This window comes from Mesoplodon bidens, assembly GCF_964165515.1.
Source record: "Mesoplodon bidens genome assembly, chromosome: 12".
Classification (NCBI taxonomy): domain Eukaryota; kingdom Metazoa; phylum Chordata; class Mammalia; order Artiodactyla; family Ziphiidae; genus Mesoplodon; species Mesoplodon bidens.
The window spans coordinates 78056717-78076291 of record NC_138168.1 but is presented as its reverse complement, the minus strand read 5'-3'; the positions used below and the strand labels follow the sequence as shown (position 1 = coordinate 78076291).

The following is a 19575-nucleotide window of genomic DNA, read 5'->3' as shown; positions in this document are numbered from 1 at the left end:
TCATTGGAAAGTGTTCATTTTGATCACTTGGTCAAGGTAATCCATTGTCTGGGGTCTCCACTACATAGTTTCTGTTTTCCCCTTGCAACTAATAAGCCATCTGTAGCAAGGCACTTTGAGACCTTCAGATATCTTATTCCTTGTCAAACTGTCCCTCTGGATTTCTTAGCCATCCGTGACTATTGCTTGAACCAGTCTTGACTCTGATGGGTGCAAAGTGGTGATTTCCCAACTCTGCCATTTTTTCCACACTTGTCAGCCTGCCTTCTTTTGTAAGGAAGAGTACTCCTTTATTATCTCTACTTATCATATATTCATTATCAAAATGGACTTGTGGATTCCTTTTCTTGTTTTGCTTTTAATAAATAGAATTTATTTTATAGAGTAGTTCTAGATTTACAGAAAAATTGAACAAGAAGTACAGAGAGTTCCTATGTACTCCCTTCACCCTCCCCAACAGTTTACCTTTTTAATTAGCATCTTCCATTAGTGTGGTACATTTGTTACAATTGGTGAGCCAATATTGTTAAATTATTATTAACTAAAATCCATAATTTACATTAGGATTCACTCTTTGTGTTGACAAATGCCATGTTTTGTACAGAATAGTTTCACTGCCTTGAAAGTCTTCTGTGCTCCACCTGTTCATCCCCCTAACTCCTGGCAACCAGTATCTTTTTTTACTGTCTGCATAGTTTTGCCTTTTCCAGAATGTCATATAATTGGAATCATACAGTGTGTAGCCTTTTCAGATTGGCTTCTTTCACTTAGCAACGTATACTTAAGGTTCCTCCATGTCTTTTCATGGCTTGATAGCTCATTTCTCTTGATAGTTACATAATATTTCATATGGGTCTACCACAGTTTGTTTATCCATTCACCTATTAAATATCTTGGTTGCTTCCAAGTTTTGGCAAATATGAATAAAGCTGCTATAAACATTTGTATGTAGAATTTCGTGTGGACATAATTTTTAACTCATTTGAGTAAATACCTAGGAGCACAATCGCTGGATTGTATGGTTTAGCTTTGTAAGAAACGGCCAAATTCTCTTCCAACTTGAATTACCATTTTGCATTCACACCAGCAAGAATGAGACTTCCTGTTCTACATCCTTGTTAGCACTTGGTGTTGTCAGTGTTTTGGATTTTAGCTGTTCCATTAGGTGATCCTGTGTCCTTTCAATTCTCACAATTAACGAGTTTCCTCTATTTTCTAAGAACATCAGTTTCTCTTTATTTGTATATAATGTAATGGTAATTCAGCTAGTGTTTTGCAATATTGTTTTGACCTTCATAGCTTATGAATATTTTAAATTTCCTTGTAGTATTTTAAAGTTATCTTTGACTAAGTAGTATAACAAGTTCTTTTTTAACTCATTAACTTTTTTTCTCATTTGTGCTTCCATTAGATGTATTTCTGCCATTATAGGTGCCTTTTGGGATTTTTACTGATTTGCTCTTCCCCATATATGTTGTAATGCTGCTTATTGGGCATAGGTTATTGCTATCTTTTGATAGACTTCAGAGACACTGAGCAGATCTTACTGGCTCAGTTGCTTCTTACTGTTTATGATTTCCAAGATTTCTGTCTCTTTTTTTTAATGTGTTTATCCAAGAGGAAACACTTTATATAGTAATCTTACCTGAAATCATCTCTGAGAGTTTTTGAATATATGTATGAAGATATATTGTTTCCCCATCTAAAGGCTCATGGTCAACATACTTTTCCCACAAGGAAAGCAACACCATCATCATATCATGCTTTTCTCTTACTGTCACCCTCTCTAGTTCTTTAGTAGGAATTGGTAGGCTCGGCTCAGCACAGTAGTTGACCATGAAGTTGACTTTGGTTTGACTGAAGTAGAAGATGATAGTGAGGGTGAGATTAAAAAGCTAGAAACACTATCCAGGAATTGTTGGTGTTCCATCCTGAGCAATAATGTGGAGAAGAACTGGGCATTACTTATTGCCGAAGGCTAGATTCAGCATGACGGTATTTTTCAAAAGTTTAAAAACAAGTAAAACTAACCAGATGTTACTTAGGGGTATATACTTCTGTGGCAGAACTCTATAAAGATCTGTAAGGGAATGGCCAGAAAGGAAAACCAAAAAGCTCATTCGTGGTGAGAGAGGCAGAGGAATAATGGGATCAGGGGACATTTCAGTTCTTAAGCTAGTTGGTGGCATCATGGGTGTTTTTATTTTCATGCTTCATAACTTAGATATACTTTACATAAATTCTTTCAAAAATATATTAAATAGGGCTTCCCTGGTGGCTCAGTGGTTGAGAGTCCGCCTGCCGATGCAGGGGACCCGGGTTCGTGCCCCGGTCTGGGAGGATCCCACGTGCCGCGGAGCGGCTGGGCCCGTGGGCCATGGCCGCTGGGCCTGCGCGTCCGGGGCCTGTGCTCCGCGGCGGGAGAGGCCGCAGCGGTGGGAGGCCTGCGTACCGCCAAAAAAAAAAAAAAAAAAAAAAAAAAAAAAAAAAAAAAAAAAAAAATATATATTAAATAACTTGAAGAAAGAAAAAGTGGACATAAAATTGGGACTTTGAAGCCAGGTAGACCTGGGTTCAAATCCCAACTCTGTTGCTTACAACTGTGTGACCCTGGGCTAGTTAGTTATTTAACCTTTTTGAATTTTACTTTACTCAAGGAAAAGTAAAATGGAAACTGCATGGTTGTTTTAAGAATTGGCAGTAATGTATATGAAGTGCCAAACATGGTCTTCACACAAAGTAGGGGTCTGGTAAATATTTTGGCTATTAATATTGTTACTGCCAGGAAGCATGGAGTTTTGAATTTTGAAATCTATTAAGATTTCTTTTCCTGAGCCTGTAGTTTATAATGTAAATTTAGATATTTCAGGGAATCAGCATTGTGGGCTAAATACGGGATATTTAGAATGCGAATTAACTAAAGGAGTTGATTTATATTCTTGTTTATTTATCATTTAGGTGGGAGACCTACCTGATGCAGATATTAAACCTCCAGAAAATGTGCTCTTTGTGTGTAAATTGAATCCAGTGACCACAGATGAAGATCTGGAGATAATATTCTCAAGATTTGGGCCAATAAGAAGGTAGTCTCTAGAATTAGTGAAAGATTTAGAAAAGCTAGGTATTAGTTGGTAGTTTTCTAATAACATTTTTGATGAGTCTGTGAACTCAAAGTGAATTTTATGCTGGTGAGTTTTACAGATGAGTCTGTTGGACAGTAGGGAAGAAAAACATGTATGTAAATGTGTATGCGTAGATATATGTGTGTATGTATATTATAATGTGTGTGTATGCATTATACATTGAAAGATTCTCTCACTCCCAGCACAGACATTTTCAGCTATAAAACAGGAAGTGAATGGAACAGTTTAAGTCTAGTTCTGTAGTATTCTTCTTTAATATTTTAAATATCTATCTCATTTAAATTCTCCCTAGAATTACCAGCAACCTATGTCAAAATTAATTTGAATCTAAGTTTTCTAAAATTTTTCTTTTGGTTAATTTTCCTTGTATTATGAATGCAAAAGTTTATGAAGCTAGTGTTTCTGTGAGAAAGGGGAATATTTTGTAATTGATTTAAAAATATTTTAAGTTTAGAATTTCCTTTCATTTCATGTTTTTTCTTCTATGAAGCCATTCTTTATTCTTCCTATTGAAAGAAAAATCTTTCTATAAAAGACTACCTGACTTTATTCCTCTACTCACTTATAATATATCATCTTTATAAAAATATTTCCTGTACTGCTACTTCTTATTTTTAAATTGGAGACATTCTATTCTAACTTCTTGCTAGGGAAGATGAGGATTCACCTCTATTTCTATCCTGCCCTCTTCATTCTCCCTGCCTACTACTTTGGTTGTATCATAATTTTGGTTAAATCTTTGTTCAATATTTACATTTTAATGTATACTTAAATATTGTAACAGCTGAACCATATGCTATAATGTGATTACTTTTCCTTTCTGTCACAGTGTTTTATATCCCTGTTTCATTTCATGTGTTTAAAATGAGACTTGAGATACATGAGGAAAAAGGATTAAGCCAGGTGCTTTAAATTCTTATTGGCCCTTTCACTTGGTTAAGATGGATTAGTTCTGTATAATAGCTAGACTTATGCGATTACATTTGAGCTTGGTTTATATTAAAATTCAAAAACCCCAAATCGTAAGTTTACTAAACATGTGTATATGTATGAATGTGTGTGCATTATTCTACAGTGACATTAGATAATCTGTAATTCATCTGTATTTGGACTACAAATAAATTACGATTTAAAAGGATTTTTAGCAGTAATTTCCCTTTGCCAAAGGAAAATTAAATATTTTTATCTTATTCTTCCTTCAGTGTTTTGGGAATTTAGGATTGTAGGCCTAGATAGGGCATTTATAGTAGAATCTAGATAATTTAGTTTCTAGACTGGTGAACTATTTTTTTTTAAATAGTTATTATTGAAGAGATTTGGAGAAATATAGTTCTGTGAATTTAACTTTGGCTTATTTTGTTTTTTACTTTTGAAGAGTAAGAGTGAATGCTTTTTCTTTAAAGTCGCTTTTTTCCAAACTTTTTTTCAGTTGTGAAGTTATCCGGGATTGGAAGACTGGAGAATCCCTGTGTTATGCTTTTATTGAATTTGAAAAAGTAGGTCATAATATAGATATATTAAATTTGTATTTTTTTTGTTCTATGGTATTAAAGTGTGAAAATATATAGAACTTTTTCTAGTCTCTAAGATTAGAAAATTAGTTTGCCCTTTCTTTAGGCACCCAAGAAAAATAACTTTGTTATATTCAAATAGGGGATAAATTTAACATCTATCAATGTCAATATATGTATCTTTACTTTAAGTTCAGTTTCAACCTACATGAATGTATCTTTAAAATTTTAAAGTTTTAGGTAAAGTTCTTCACATTCTATAAATAATTTTTCAGTGCTATTTAGGTAGATAAAATAATTGAGTAATAGAGAACCAATCTAGGTGTTACGATCTAGATATTAATTTCAGCTCTATCACTGACCAACTGTTCTATGATATTTGGCAGTTTATTTAGAATTCTTCTTTCTAGGCATTATCTTCCTTATAAGTAAAACTTGAGTATTAGATTAGATGGTACTCTCTAGATCTATAATAGGAATGACAGCTTATGTTACTCAAGTAATTTTCTTTAAGCAAGCATTATGCTATTTGACCTGCATTTAATCCTCACAACTCTGAGATAGGTACTGTCCTCCTTCTCCAAATAAGTAAACTGAGACACACAGTGGTAGCGTGACTTGTTTAAAATCATGTACCTAGTGAATGTCATAGCCTTCTGTCCGCTGTTTTATTTTCAAAGAAATAGTTAATAACTCAATTAACATTTTATGTAACAAATATTAACTACCACCCATATTTATAAAATTGTTCAGATTTAAAATGTTGTTAATACTCATAAATTTAGTGTAATTCTTCAAAAAAAACCCCATCAAATTTAAATGTGACTTATACAGTGACTAGGAACATTTGTATTAATTCTGTTTCTTCTTTGCACTTTTCTTCATCTGATAAATAAATACAAAAGCTTGTATTTGCTCTTAGGATTTGAACTTAGATATGTCTGATGCTGTTCCCAATGTGTTTAACCATTTTGCTAGGCTACGTTATTTCTTTTTGCAGCTTTGGACTGAAGTATGTCTAATAGTAGCTCATTTTAAGTTATAGTTATTCCAAAGTACTTATCGAACACCTTTTATATTTCAGGCACTGCAGTAGGCCCTAGGGGTACAAGATGAATAATGGAGGGTTGAGGAAGACAGACCCATAACACATTATACCTAGACACTGTGTCAGATGTACCAGAAATAATATTTACAAGGTACATTGGTGTCAGCAGAAAGGAGATCTCTACCTTTAGTTTGCTGTGAATACTTTTTGTCAACTTGACAGTGTTATTCCATCACTGAGCATAGATTATATTGTTTATTTGCTTACAAACATAATTTCATTTTGTTTATGGCAGATAGACTAATATCTTCTGCAGGTATCCCATTTGCCATGAATACATAGCTCAGGTCAACTGTAGAGCATAGAGTGGTTCTAGAATCTATGGATTCTTTATCATGATTCAACATTTCAGTTTTTGAGGTGAATCTTTTATTTATTTATTTTTGGCTGCGTTGGGTCTTCGTTGCTGAGCGTGGGCTTTCTCTGGTTGCGGCGAGCGGGGGCTACTCTTCGTTGTGGTGTGCGGGCTTCTCATTGCGGTGGCTTCTCTTGTTGCAGAGCACGGGCCCTAGGCATGCGGGCTTCAGTAGTTGTGGCACACGGGCTCAGTAGTTGTGGCTCACAGACTTAGTTGCTCTGCGGCATGTGGGATCTTCCCAGACCAGGGATCGAACCCATGTCCCTTGAATTGGCAGGCATATTCTTAACCACTGTGCCACCGGGGGAGTCCCTGAGGTGAATCTTTTGTAGCCTTTCTCTTTTCTTGAAAATTAGATTAAGCTACATTATTCTGCTTTGTAATTATCATGAGCGGTAGCCTCTTTGTAAGTGTCCATCACTGAGTCTTTTTTGCATGTTCTCCTTGCTTTGGATAATCTGATCTGGATAATAATAATCAGATAATAATCTGATCAAAATTTTTTTAAAACTGAGGAATGAAATTCATGCTGAAAACGTGCAGCTCATGAGTGAACAGCTTGATGAATTAATCACAGTTAATACACTCATGTAAATCGCCCCCCAGGTCAAGGAATAAAACGCGAGCAGAAAAAAAATTACTGGAATCCCAGAGGCCTCACCTGTGTCCCCTTCCACAAACTTCCCCATTGCTGCTACTTCTGATATCATAGATTTTGTCTAATTTTAAACTTGATATCAGTGTAAACACGATATGTGTTCTTGGTGTCTAGCTTCTTTTGCTCAGTGTTAACATTTGTGAGATTTGTTCGTTACTGCATGTAGCTTTTAACTTTTTTGTTAATTTTCATTGGAAATACGGTATTTTATGTGTGTATGTAAATTTTCACTGACATAGTATTTTATTGTGTGTATGTAAATTTTCATTGCCATATGGTATTTCATTGTGTGTATATAACATTATTTAGATTTCCAGTCTGCTGTTGATGGACATTTGGGTCTTTCCCAGTTTTGGCTACTATGAATGGTGCTGCTCTAAACCCTTTCTGTCATGTCTTTCAGTGTACAAATGTATGCATTTTTGTTGGGTATATATCCAAGAGGGAATTGCTGGGTCATAGGGTAGGTGTAGCTTCAGGAGATAATTCCAGTCAGCTTTCCAAAGGGATTATCCTAATTTTCACTTCCACTAGCAATGTATGGGAGTCCCTATTATTCTGTAGCTTTACCAACTCTTGGTATGGTCTATCTTTTAAGTTTTATCCACTCTGGTGGGTGTGTAGTGGTATCCTATTGTGGCTTTATTTTGCATTTTCCTGCTTGAGCCCCTTTTCATATGTTTATTGCCATTTAAACGTCCTTTATAAAAATGAAGTACCTGTTCAAGACTTGGCCACTTTGGGATTGGGTGTTTGTGCCTTTTTATTGATTTGTAAGAATTCTCTGTACTTTCTGGGTACAAACTCTTTTTTTGGTTGTATGTGTTGAAGGTGTCTGCTGCTCAGTGGATTGCCTTTTCCCCTTTCTTAATGGTGTCTTTTGATAAGCAGAAATTTCTAATTTTTAGTTCAGTTTGTCAGCTTTTTTTCCTTATTGCCTATTTTTAAAGATGTTTGCCTACGTGAAGTCATGAAAATATTCTCTATGCTATCTTTAGAAGCTTTGTTGCGAAATTATCTCTCCCATTTAGATCTGAAATTTGATTTTTGTATGTTATGTGTGTCGTGTTAAATTTCATTTTTCTTGCATAAGATAGCCAGGTGACCCAGCAAAATTCGTTAAAAAGGTTGACCCATTCGCATAGCTCTTCAGTACCCACTTTGTCATGAATCTGGTGTCCGCGTGTGTAAAGGCTGTTTCTGGATGCCACACTGCTGCACTGGTCGATTTGTCTGTCCTTGCACCACTCTCAAATTGTGTGAATTACTATAGCTTTATAATGTCTTGATATCTGGTAGTGTGAGTCCTCCAACTTTGTTCTTCTTAAAGATTTTCTTGGATATTTTTGTCCTTTGCATGCATTTCCATATGTGTTTTTTTATAATTTTTAATTGAAGTGTAGTTGATTTACAATGTTGTGTTTAATCTAAATTTTGAAGAGATTCCTTAACTATTGTTTAGGTATAAGTAAATTGAGTATTTGCAAATACGATCCTCCTGAAAAAAAAGTATCTGAGAACTTTCTCTTTGGGGAAATGGCACAGTGATGGAATTATGCCTGCCTAAGGGTCATCAGTCAGATTTATCAAACATGCACTGATTGCCTACCATGTGCCAGATGATGGTCTAAATGATGTAGATTCAAAGATGAATAAAGTTTTGTCCCTTGGAGTTTATATTCCATTTAATTCTTGACATACATTGTAAATAAATATGATTATAACTAGTTCTTTTATCTGCTTCTCTTTGGATTGTTTCTAGTTGAGCTGTGAACAGACAAAAAAATAAGTTTCCAGGGACCTAGGAGAAAATTGATCAGTGCTGGATTGAAATGTGTCATTTCTAGTCTTCAGATGTCAGAAATGGGGATGTAGGGCTTGCAGAGTTACTGACAAGGATTCCTATGTAACATGGACCTTGGTATCATAGGCCCACAATCCATTATCCAAAACCCTTGGGAATAGCTGTTCCCATTTCAGACTTTTCAGAATTTAGAAATGTAATACTGCGTGTTTGTGTGTGTGTGTGTGTGTGTGTGTGCAACACACATATCTCTGGATTATGTGGCACACTTCTGGGTCAGCATTCCATAATCACAGAAATACTTCTGCTGTGGAAACAAATGAATATTCATACTAAGTAGAATAAGTTAAGGTTTATCCTTCCATTAGGTTTTGCTGTCACATGGATTTTAACACCAAATTTATAAAAACAGTTTTCATGATATTTTTGGGTTATGAGTAAAAGGGATTATGGATTTGTATAACACAGTTGGTAAGTATATGTATGTGCACTGCAATCAGACTGCCTCGGTTCAAATCCTGGCTCTCGCCCTTGCCAACTGTGTGCCCTTTAGCAACTTCTGTACCTCTCTAAACCTCTGTTTTCTCTTTGAGAAAATGGAGGTAATAATAGGTAATACCTCATAAGGTTGTTATCAGAGTTAATTGAGATAATAGATGCAAAGCATTTAACAGCATTTGGTGCACAGTAAGTATTCAAATTTTAGTTTTAGTAACAAGAAACTTTTTGTATTTTCAGTATTTGTTCTAGCTGCAGAAATCTTTTCCATAAAGATTTATGCTTGAGTTTTTATAATTACTATCAGGAAGAAGATTGTGAGAAAGCATTCTTCAAAATGGACAATGTACTTATAGATGACAGAAGAATACATGTGGACTTTAGCCAGTCTGTTGCAAAGGTTAAATGGAAAGGAAAAGGTATGTTGGTTCCTCTTCCTTTGTTTCTGTTCTGCTTTGCATCGTGTGTGTGTGTGTGTGTGTGTGTGTGTATCTCTTTTGACACTGTTGTTAATTAGAAGTGTTCAGTGATGTAACTCCTGCTATTTGATTTTACCTAGCTGCTATCTAGTATATAAGATGGGGGTATGTGTGTGTGAGTGTGTATATTTGTATTTTTTAATTTTTACTGAAGTATAATTGATTTACAATGTTGTGTTAGTTTCAGGTACACAGCAAAGTGATTCAGTTATACATATACATATATCTACTCTTTTTTAGATTCTTTTCCCATGTAGGTCATTACATATTGAGTAGTGTTCCTGTGCTATATAGTAGGTCCTTATTAGTTATCTATTTTATATATTGTAGTGTGTATATGTCAAGCCCAATCTCCCCATTTATCTCACTCCCCCATCCCCCTGTTAACCATAAGATTGTTTTCTGCATCTGCAACTCTATTTCTATTTTGTAAATAAGTTCATTTGTACTATTTTTTTAGATTCCACATATAAGTGATATCATATGATATTTGTCCTTCTCTATCTGATGCATATGTGTATTTTAAACTGATGATGAATATACTTTCTATGTTTGACTGTATTATAAATTACTTATAATTACCCATTGCAGACATAACATGTTTCCAAAGTAATTATCATTTGGTGGTTTGGCTCCTCTAGATGCAAAACTCTTAAAAATTCTTTTTTCTGGGGCTTTCCTGGTGGCGCAGTGGTTAAGAATCCACCTGCCAGTGCAGGGGACATGGGTTTGAGCTGTGGTCTGGGAAGATCCCACATGCTGCGGAGCAGCTAAGCCCGTGTGCCACAACTACTGAAGCCCATGTGCCTAGAGCCCGTGCTCCGCAACAAGAGAAGCCACCGGGATGAGAAGCCCGTGCACTGCAACAAAGAGTAGCTCCCGCTCGCCACAACTAGAGAAAGCCCATGCACATCAACGAAGACCCAACGTAGCCAAAAACAAATAAATTTAAAAAAAAATTCTTTTTTATAAAGTTTGTTTGTCTTAGTTGTCATATGGTACAAAATTGAAAAGATCTTCTGTGTACTAGGTCCTATCCCTACACATATGACATCCCACATATGCATATATATATCAAATTTCTGCTAGTGGTGGCATAACAAACTTAAGGTTGAATCTGTGTATACTGAAATACTATGGGTTTTTGATTGCTGATGCAGTGTTTTTATTTATTTATTTTTTATAAATTTATTTATTTTTGGCTGCATTGGGTCTTTCTTATTGCGCGCGGACTTTTCTCTAGTTGCGGCAAGCGGGGGCTACTCTTTTTTTTTTTTCTTTTTTTTTTTTGCGGTACGCGGGCCTCTCACTGTTGTGGCCTCTCCCGTTGCGGAGCACAGGCTCCGGACGCACAGGCTCAGCGGCCATGGCTCACGGGCCCAGCCGCTCCGTGGCATGTGGGATCTTCCCGGACCTGGGCACGAACCCGTGTCCCCTGCATCGGCAGGTGGACTCTCAACCACTGCGCCACCAGGGAAGTTCCTGAGATAATTCTGTATATTATGGATTCACATTTTAAAAAATTGAACATATCTTGTGTACCATTCACAGTGCTAACTACTTTTCCTTATTGCCTTGTTTAATGATTCCAACAGCATTTTGAAATGTTGATATTATTTTCAGTTCCTAAATGAAGAGAATGACTTTCAGAGAACTGAAGTGTCCTACCTAGGACCTCCCACTAGAGTCAAGATTTGAATCCAGAACTTCTTACTTTGATCTGTTGCTCCTTCTACTATATACCATAACTGCTTCATCCATAGTGAGACTTCTAATGGCAGGCACATGGCACATATTTTTCAGTGATGAAATGATGCCTGTTTGTTACAGTTACCAGTATTTTAACTCTTACAATTGTCTGTTTCACATTTATATGAAACTTTGCCTACTGGCCCTTTTCCTTTACAAAGCTTCTGGAATTGCCAAATAGATTCATCTTGTCTTTGATGCTTATAAGCCTCTCAGATCTCAGACACAGGTCCCAAGCTCTCAATTACCTTTGGGCCTAATGTTCTCATAGACTTAATGGCTCTACTTGAACCCTGAATTATTTTCCAGTGATTGTATTCACTGTGTCATTTAGGATTTGGAAGTTTGGTGTTGTAATATTCATGTATGTCATTAGGGGGCAGCATCTGGCTACCTAGCAAAATGGATATCTGATTTCAGTTAAAATAGTGGTGGAGAATGAATTACTATGATTCTTTTGTTTTCTTCTCAGCCTTTTTCTATCCCCTGATACATATGCCACTTATAAATAGTTCTTATATATTATACCTCTTATAAAATAATTATTGTTCTTGATGAATCAGGTGATTTTCTTACTAGGTTGTTTCTTCTTTTTTTAAATAAATAGGTGGGAAATACACCAAGAGTGATTTCAAGGAGTATGAAAAGGAACAGAATAAACCATCTAATTTGGTTCTGAAAGATAAAGTAAAGCCCAAACAGGAGTATCCTTCACAAGAACCAGTTGGTCAATACGTATTGACCATCCAATCTGGAGAGTTGAGTGTGATACCTTATAAAAAGGCTATAGAAGACAAGTTCCTGAATCCAGATGGTTTGTGAAGAAATCACTTAGTTTATTGTTACCTCTTTTTACCATTTTACATATGTATACTTTGCTTTTTCAGTATATTCTTTATTGTATGGAGAAAGTTAAGGTTGAAAGAAGTTTTGAGCTTAATTCTTTTACCTCCCTACACTTAGGTTAAGGTTATCTCTTACTCTCAGAAGATCTGCAGGTAAGAGTTGTATTTTCTATATATAATCTTAATGTTTTAAATTTCTCATAGTCAGCAATTTCTTTGTTATAGCTAAGCTAAACGCTTTGTGTTAACCCTTCTTATATGTTTAACTTCTTTGGAGTTGGTGAACATATAGATAACAAAATCCTGTTGTTTTACGTTATTAGATTGCTTCCTTCTGCATATAAGACATTGTCAGTCTAGCAACAAATATTTATTGGGCTCCTAGTGTGTACAAGAGTTGACTTTTATAGGATTAAAAAGAAATCCATTGACTTGACCCTTTAGTTTATAGATTCTTTCAAGTTTTAGGCTGAGACAAATAAGAAGCAATGAAACATACTTTTCATATTATGTCATTTTAGTTTGTTCATTGATATTCTCATTACAAATCTATCACTCCATACATGGCAAAGGTTATTTCTTTTGTGATTCTTTCTCGTAAATAGTTTGTTTCCTAGTTTCTGTTGGTGTTTTAGGGATTCTCTTTGCCCATACTATATAGACATTTTTTTTCCAAGTATTCATCAGGAAAGATGAATATCAGGTTGACCTGTTAAATATTTTTTATTGTATTGGCTGTCTAATGCACAAAGCATTGTAAGGTGTTAGAGTTGGATAAAGTCTGGAGTATACTGACATAATCAGCATGAAAAGAGGCTTTCACATACAGACAAACCAAACAGTAAACTAAGATTGGTCTGAAAACATGGACATTAGAGGGGGTATGATTGAAATCTTAGAATCATAAAAGGTGTGGGTGGAATACACTTGAGATTTATTCACCAAATCTTTGAAATTAAGTTGAAGCCAACCACTAGAAACTGCAGCTGGAAGAAGGGAAGTGTGTAGGACAAATGAAAGGAAGGTCAGCTGTGGAGTATAAAGTAGAAGGAGGCATCTTCCCCACATAGCGGGTGTTCAGGCTGAAAAGGAAGGATACCTAGTATTAAAGTGTTTTAAATTCAAGATGATAGATTACTGAGAGTTAAGAAAGGAACTCGGTGTGTTTGAGAATCAGTCTCTAGGCCAGCGCTAACGGGACTTCCTGCAGTGATAGAAATGTGCTGTATCTCCACTGTCCAGTATGGCTGCTAACCACATGTGGTTATCGAGCTTGAGAAATGGACGGAGGAACTGGATTTTAAAACTTGTTTAATTTTAATTAATTTAAATTTAAACCACTACCCATGGCTAGTATTGAACAGTGCTGCTTTTAACCTTTTGAAGTGGATGGAGAAGACAGGCATGTCCTGGTGCAAACCACTATTCATTATTCACAAACAGCATACTGAACAAGAGAAAGGAATTAATGAATCTGACCCAGTAGGATGATCTTTACATTCCTGGTAATTGATAGGTTTCATTTTAGCAAGTCATTTGTAATCTACAAATTATAGGTACAATTATAGAGGGACAGAACATATGTCTTCATATGTAGCACATATATATATTTTTTCACATACATTATTACCACGGTGAAGAAAGGGGATTCTGATGATAATCTAAGTACAGATAAGTCAGTTAGAAAGACATGGGATGTACTTTACAGGTCATGAGAGAGAAGGTGCTGTTAAACCATTAATAAGAAGATTCAAAAATAGAAGTAGAAGAGAGAAGTTTAACTTGGCTGCACTAGACCTCAGGGAAGTAACTGGGGAAAAGAGGACAGGGAGATCACAAAGTAGGATTCTGGAGAGATTTGACATCTTCTGAAAGTCTTGATTGTAGTGGTGAGTAGAAGATAGTGGATGAGCAAGGAAGGAAGAGATACAACAAGTGTCTTGGTGGTATTACAAGTAATCAGCCGATACTTATTTGGCATCTGTTACATGCCCAGTGAAGTTTCGCAATGAAGTGTAGCCCCTGGACCTTAAAGATATTAAGAACAGATATTAAATAATCACCATTAATTAAATATGTCTGGAGTGTTGCAGAGAAGTGCATTTGTGGGATATGGGACTCATAATAGAGGTAAGAGGTCAGAGGATCCTCAAGTAATACTATAAGTAGTGACATTAAAGCTACAGCTGGAATATGGGGGGAGAGGAGGGCTGAGATGGGATACTATCAATATTTTCTTTATCTGCGATCCATTAAATACAGTTTACATCTTGACTCAGTACAGTCCAAGTATAGTCATTCTCACACACACACACACACACACACACACATAATTGAAACAACAGTGTTATAAAATAATATTTTCATTAGATGCCATGTACTCTATTTTCTAGTCTATGTTATTTTAAAATGCTGGCTTTTGGTGACCCACTAACTGGATTTTACACCTCATTGATGGATTATAATCAGTAGTTTGAAACACTCTGAAGCTCCGAAGCACTTTCTTTGAATAGTTTATTATTATTTTAGATATTTATTTATTTATTTATTTAGTTTTGGCTGCATTGGGTCTTCGTTGCTGCGCGCGGGCTTTCTCTAGTTGCGGCGAGCGGAGGCTACTCTTCGTTGCGGTGCGCGGGCTTCTCTTGTGGAGCGCGGGCTCTAGGCGCGCGGGCTTCAGTAGTTGTGGCACACGGGATCAGTAGTTGTGCCTCATGGGCTCTAGAGCACGGGCTCAGTAGTTGTGGTGCATGGGCTTAGTTGCTCCTCAGCATGTGGGATCTTCCCGGACCAGGGCTCGAACCCGTGTCCCCTGCATTGGCAGGCGGATTCTTAACCACTGCGCCACCAGGGAAGCCCACTCTGAAGCACTTTGGACAGGGATCAGCATGTGTAGAGCAAACACTGAGGTGAAATCATAGGCAAGGACTATTGAATTTGTCTCTGGAGAAGGAGACCATCCAGAATGTACTGTGGTGACATTGCGACATGGTATAAAGGAGGAGAGAAGTTGGAGATAATAGAGTAATAATAGGACGGTACAGGCTGATTAGCTGTCATTAGCCGTCTTGTGAAAAGCCAGAAGTTGCAGTGTTTTCCTACTGAATGAGAGACATCGCTGAGGAAGCCTAGAGCTGTGGCATGGTGAAACCCTAGTCCTGAGGGAAGTGTGTCTACTGTTACTCTAGTCCCACACGCCACTAAAATGGCTCTGCGTTTTGGGCTTCCTCCTAGTCTTTCTTTTGAAAACCACTGTTCTAGTCCTTGTCAGCCTTCCTCAGAGTCTGTTTTAGAGTGTAAGATTACTTTTAGAAGAGGTTCTAATAGTCTTACATTTTCTCTTATTCTAAGACATTAAGTATATTAAACACTTACTTCTGAATTAAAACATATTATTACAATTTTTATAACATTTATGTGAAATTTAAAAATGATTCACTCATAGTTTTACCACCTAGGCAAATGATACTTTTTATTTCTCCTTGTTCCTCTCAAGCCTTGATCCTTTATAAAGCTTTATAAAGTTATAACCACTGTGTGGTATATACAGTTTTTGCTTCAAGCTTTTTCTACTTTTAATTTTTTATAAACCATTCCAGGTTATTTAATAGCATTCATTTGTCATTGTTAATAACTTCCTTTATGGTAATATATCAGTTGAAATACCCTGATGTATTTAAGTATATCTTTATTACTAGGCTGTTTATTGTTCTTAGTTTCTGTTATTAAAAATAATCCTAAAAAAGAATCCTGTTATGTATACAATCGGCCCTCTGTATCTGCAGGTTCCGCATCCATGGATTTCCAACTGTAGATGGAAAATATTCAGGAAAAGTATTCCAGAAAGTTCCAAAAAGCAAAACTTCAATTTGCTGTGCAGGCAGCTATTTACTAGCATTTGTGTTGTATTTACAACTGTTTACATAGCATTTACATTGTGTTAGGTTTTTAAGTAATGAGATGATTTGAAGTATAAAGGAGGATGTGCGTAGGTTATATGCAAACACTATGCCATTTATATAAAGGACTTGAGCATCTGCAGCTTTTGGTATTCTCAGGGGATCCTGGAACAAATCCCCTGTGGATAATGAGGGACAGCTGTTCTTTTGTTCATTTAACTTACTGTTATTTTATTTTTTATAAATTCTTATTTGAAGTTAAACATGATAACTATTGATATGCATTGCTAAATTTTTCTCCTATACGACTGAACTAATTTACACTCAAAAGAAGAGTCACATGAGTGTATTTTTCATCTGTACAGCTTCTCTGGCATTGGGGTTTATAATGTCTTAATTTTTTCTAGTTAAAAATATGCCTCATTTTCTAAGTTTAAGTTTTTCATTATTGACAAATATCCTTCCTTATTTATTTATTTTTTTTTTGCGGTACGTGGGCCTCTCACTGTTGTGGCCTCTCCCATTGCGGAGCACAGGCTCCGGACGTGCAGGCTCAGCGGCCTTGGCTCACGGGCCCATGTGGGATCTTCCCAGACCAGGGCACGAACCCGTGTCCCCTGCATCGGCAGGCGGACTCTCAACCACTGCGCCACCAGGGAAGCCCATGCTTCCTTATTTTTTATGCTACTTATATTTTTCTTCTTTTTTTTTTTTTACTCTCTATATTTTTGGCCCACTTACCAATTTATAACCGTTTATTAAAGACAGGTGTTCCTTCCATTTTTCCTGACTCTGTAATGAAGTAAAATGTGAATTAGTTTTGTTTTAGAAATATACTCTATGCTTCTGAGATGCTTCTTGCTTTAAAAAGTTATCTTTAACCTCATGGCCTACTTTGTTTACCAGATTCTTATGTTTTGATGTATTACCGGTGTCAGTTCTCATGTTTGTCCTTAACTTGCTGCTGCAGTGCAAAATATGATCTTATACTAGATGAGCAGGCAGAAGACTCAAAGTCAGGTTACTCACACACAAGTAAAAAACACAAGAAGAAAACCCACCACTGCTCTGAAGAAAAAGAAGATGAGGACTATATGCCAGTCAAAAATACAAATCAGGTACTTACTGATGTTCATACTTAGCTGTAGAGAAATAAATATTTCATCCATTTGTAAATTACATCTTAATTTAGGAGATAAGGGTGTAGTCCTGAACAGGGATGGATGTGTTCCTAACTCTTAAGATGTAGAATGGTTTCACTAGGGTAATGAACTTTAATTTTAAAGAATATATATAACATGGAGAAAAAGGAACACTCTTGCACTGCTGGTGGGAATGTGAATTGGTACAGCCACTATGGAGAACAGTATGGAGGTTCCTTAAAAAACTACAAATAGAACTACCGTATGACCCAGCAATCCCACTACTGGGCATATACCCTGAGAAAACCATAATTCAAAAAGAGACATGTACCAAAATGTTCATTGCAGCTCTATTTACAATAGTCCGGAGATGGAAACAACCTAAGTGTCCATCATCGGATGAATGGATAAAGAAGATATGGCACATATATACAATGGAATATTACTCAGCCATAAAAAGAAATGAAATTGAGCTATTTGTGATGAGGTGGATGGACCTAGAGTCTGTCATACAGAGTGAAGTAAGTCAGAAAGAGAAAGACAAATGCCATATGCTAACACATATATATGGAATTTAAGAAAAAAACAATGTCATGAAGAACCTAGGGGTAAAACAGGAATAAAGACACAGACCTACTTGAGAATGGACTTGAGGATATGGGGAGGGGGAAGGGTAAGCTGTGACAGAGAGAGAGGCATGGACATATATATACTACCAAACGTAAAATAGCTAGTGGGAAGCAGCCGCATAGCACAGGGAGATCAGCTCGGTGCTTTGTGACCACCTAGAGGGGTGGGATAGGGAGGGTGGGAGGGAGGGAGACGCAAGAGGGAAGGGATATGGGAACAGATGTATATGTATGACTGATTCACTTTGTTATAAAGCAGAAACTAATAAAAAATATATATATAACAGATTATAAAAGATTGTTTTTGAAATAATATATAGTTCCACATTGTGAAGCAAGAGTGATTTTCATACCTGTGGACACTCACTTATTCCCATCAAAAAAAAGTGTGGTTATGGTAAAAAAGTTCTTCTAATGTATCATGTAATTTATCACCAAGTGTTACGTACAGCACTTATAGCTCTTGAGGTTTTAGGACCCGAAAAACGTTTATGCCCTTCCATATGGTATATATGAAATAAAAGCAGCACTAATAATTAGCTTTATCATCCCCAAAGCTTTCCTGAACAATACATTTTCTAAGACAATGATAATAAAAATTCCCCAAAGAAAATTAATTACAAAGAGAAGAAATCATTTCCAGCCTGCATTTTGGCTCTCAGTTAATTGAAAAGCAGATTACGTTATATTCCCTTGCTATGGTTTTTGCCACGTAAGGACATTTCAACCTGGGCCCTGGTAGACGAGGAGGCTTTCAGTTGGCAGAGGGGACTCAAGACTGTGAGAATGTTAAGCAAAGACACTGAGATGGAGAGATGTAGTGTGATTGGCAAAGTAAAGGATTTGCTGTCAGAAAAGCTGGGTTTAGATTTCCACGTTGCTAATCATTGATGTGACCTCATCAAATTATTTAACTTTCTTGAGCCACAGTTTCCTCCTCTGTGAAATCGAGATAATATTTATTGTCCAGGCACGTTACAATTAAGTGGAAAAAAAAATGTGTGTGCAAACATTTTCTACACTGGCTGTTACTATTATTTTTACAGTCAAATCATTGTGTTTTAAATCACTTGCAATAACTTCTCTCTGGTAAGGCCATTAACTGGATTCATATTTCAATTAACCTGTTCTTTTTGATGTTTAAGGATAGCTTAAAATTTTTTCTTTTGTTTTATAATTTTAAAAATTATTTGTATGGTTCCAAAGTAAAATCTACAAAATGGTACATATAGAAAACCTAGCTTCCATCCCTGTCCTTTCCCCCTTGTCTTCTTTCCCTAAAGGTAACCATTTTATGTGTTTTATGGCTTATTCTTCATTTTAAAAATTTTCAGCAAATGAATTTTTAAAATTAATTTATTTTTGGCTACGTCGGGTCTTTGTTGCTGCACGCGGGCTTTCTCTAGTTGCGGCGAGGGGGGCTACTCTTTGTTGTGGTGAGCGGGCTTCTCATCGCGGTGGCTTCTCTTGTTGCGGAGCACAGGCTCTAGGCGTGCGGGCTTCAGCAGTTGTGGCTCTTGGGCTCTAGAGCGCAGGCTCAGTAGTTGTGGCTCACGAGCTTGGTTGCTCCGCGGCATGTGGGATCTTCCCGGACCAGGGCTCGAACCCATGTCCCCTGCATTGGCAGGCAGATTCTTAACCACTGCACCACCAGGGAAGCCCCGTATTTTATATATATTCTTAGCACCCTATTTCCTAGACAGCCGATCTTCCTACTCCTTGCTGTCATCCAGCAGAGGTCTAATCTCTCTT

General features: G+C 36.5%; 1 protein-coding gene across 1 annotated transcript in view; it reads left to right on the top strand.

The window, feature by feature from the left end:
- Positions 1-19575, top strand: part of PPIL4 (peptidylprolyl isomerase like 4) — a 38049-nt gene that overhangs the window by 10604 nt on the left and 7870 nt on the right. Inside the window, exons 8-12 of the mRNA XM_081250637.1 lie at positions 2959-3083; positions 4573-4639; positions 9388-9499; positions 11916-12012; positions 17023-17170. Coding sequence (XP_081106763.1) covers positions 2959-3083; positions 4573-4639; positions 9388-9499; positions 11916-12012; positions 17023-17170 — 549 coding nt within the window. The remainder of the gene's footprint in view (positions 1-2958; positions 3084-4572; positions 4640-9387; positions 9500-11915; positions 12013-17022; positions 17171-19575) is intronic.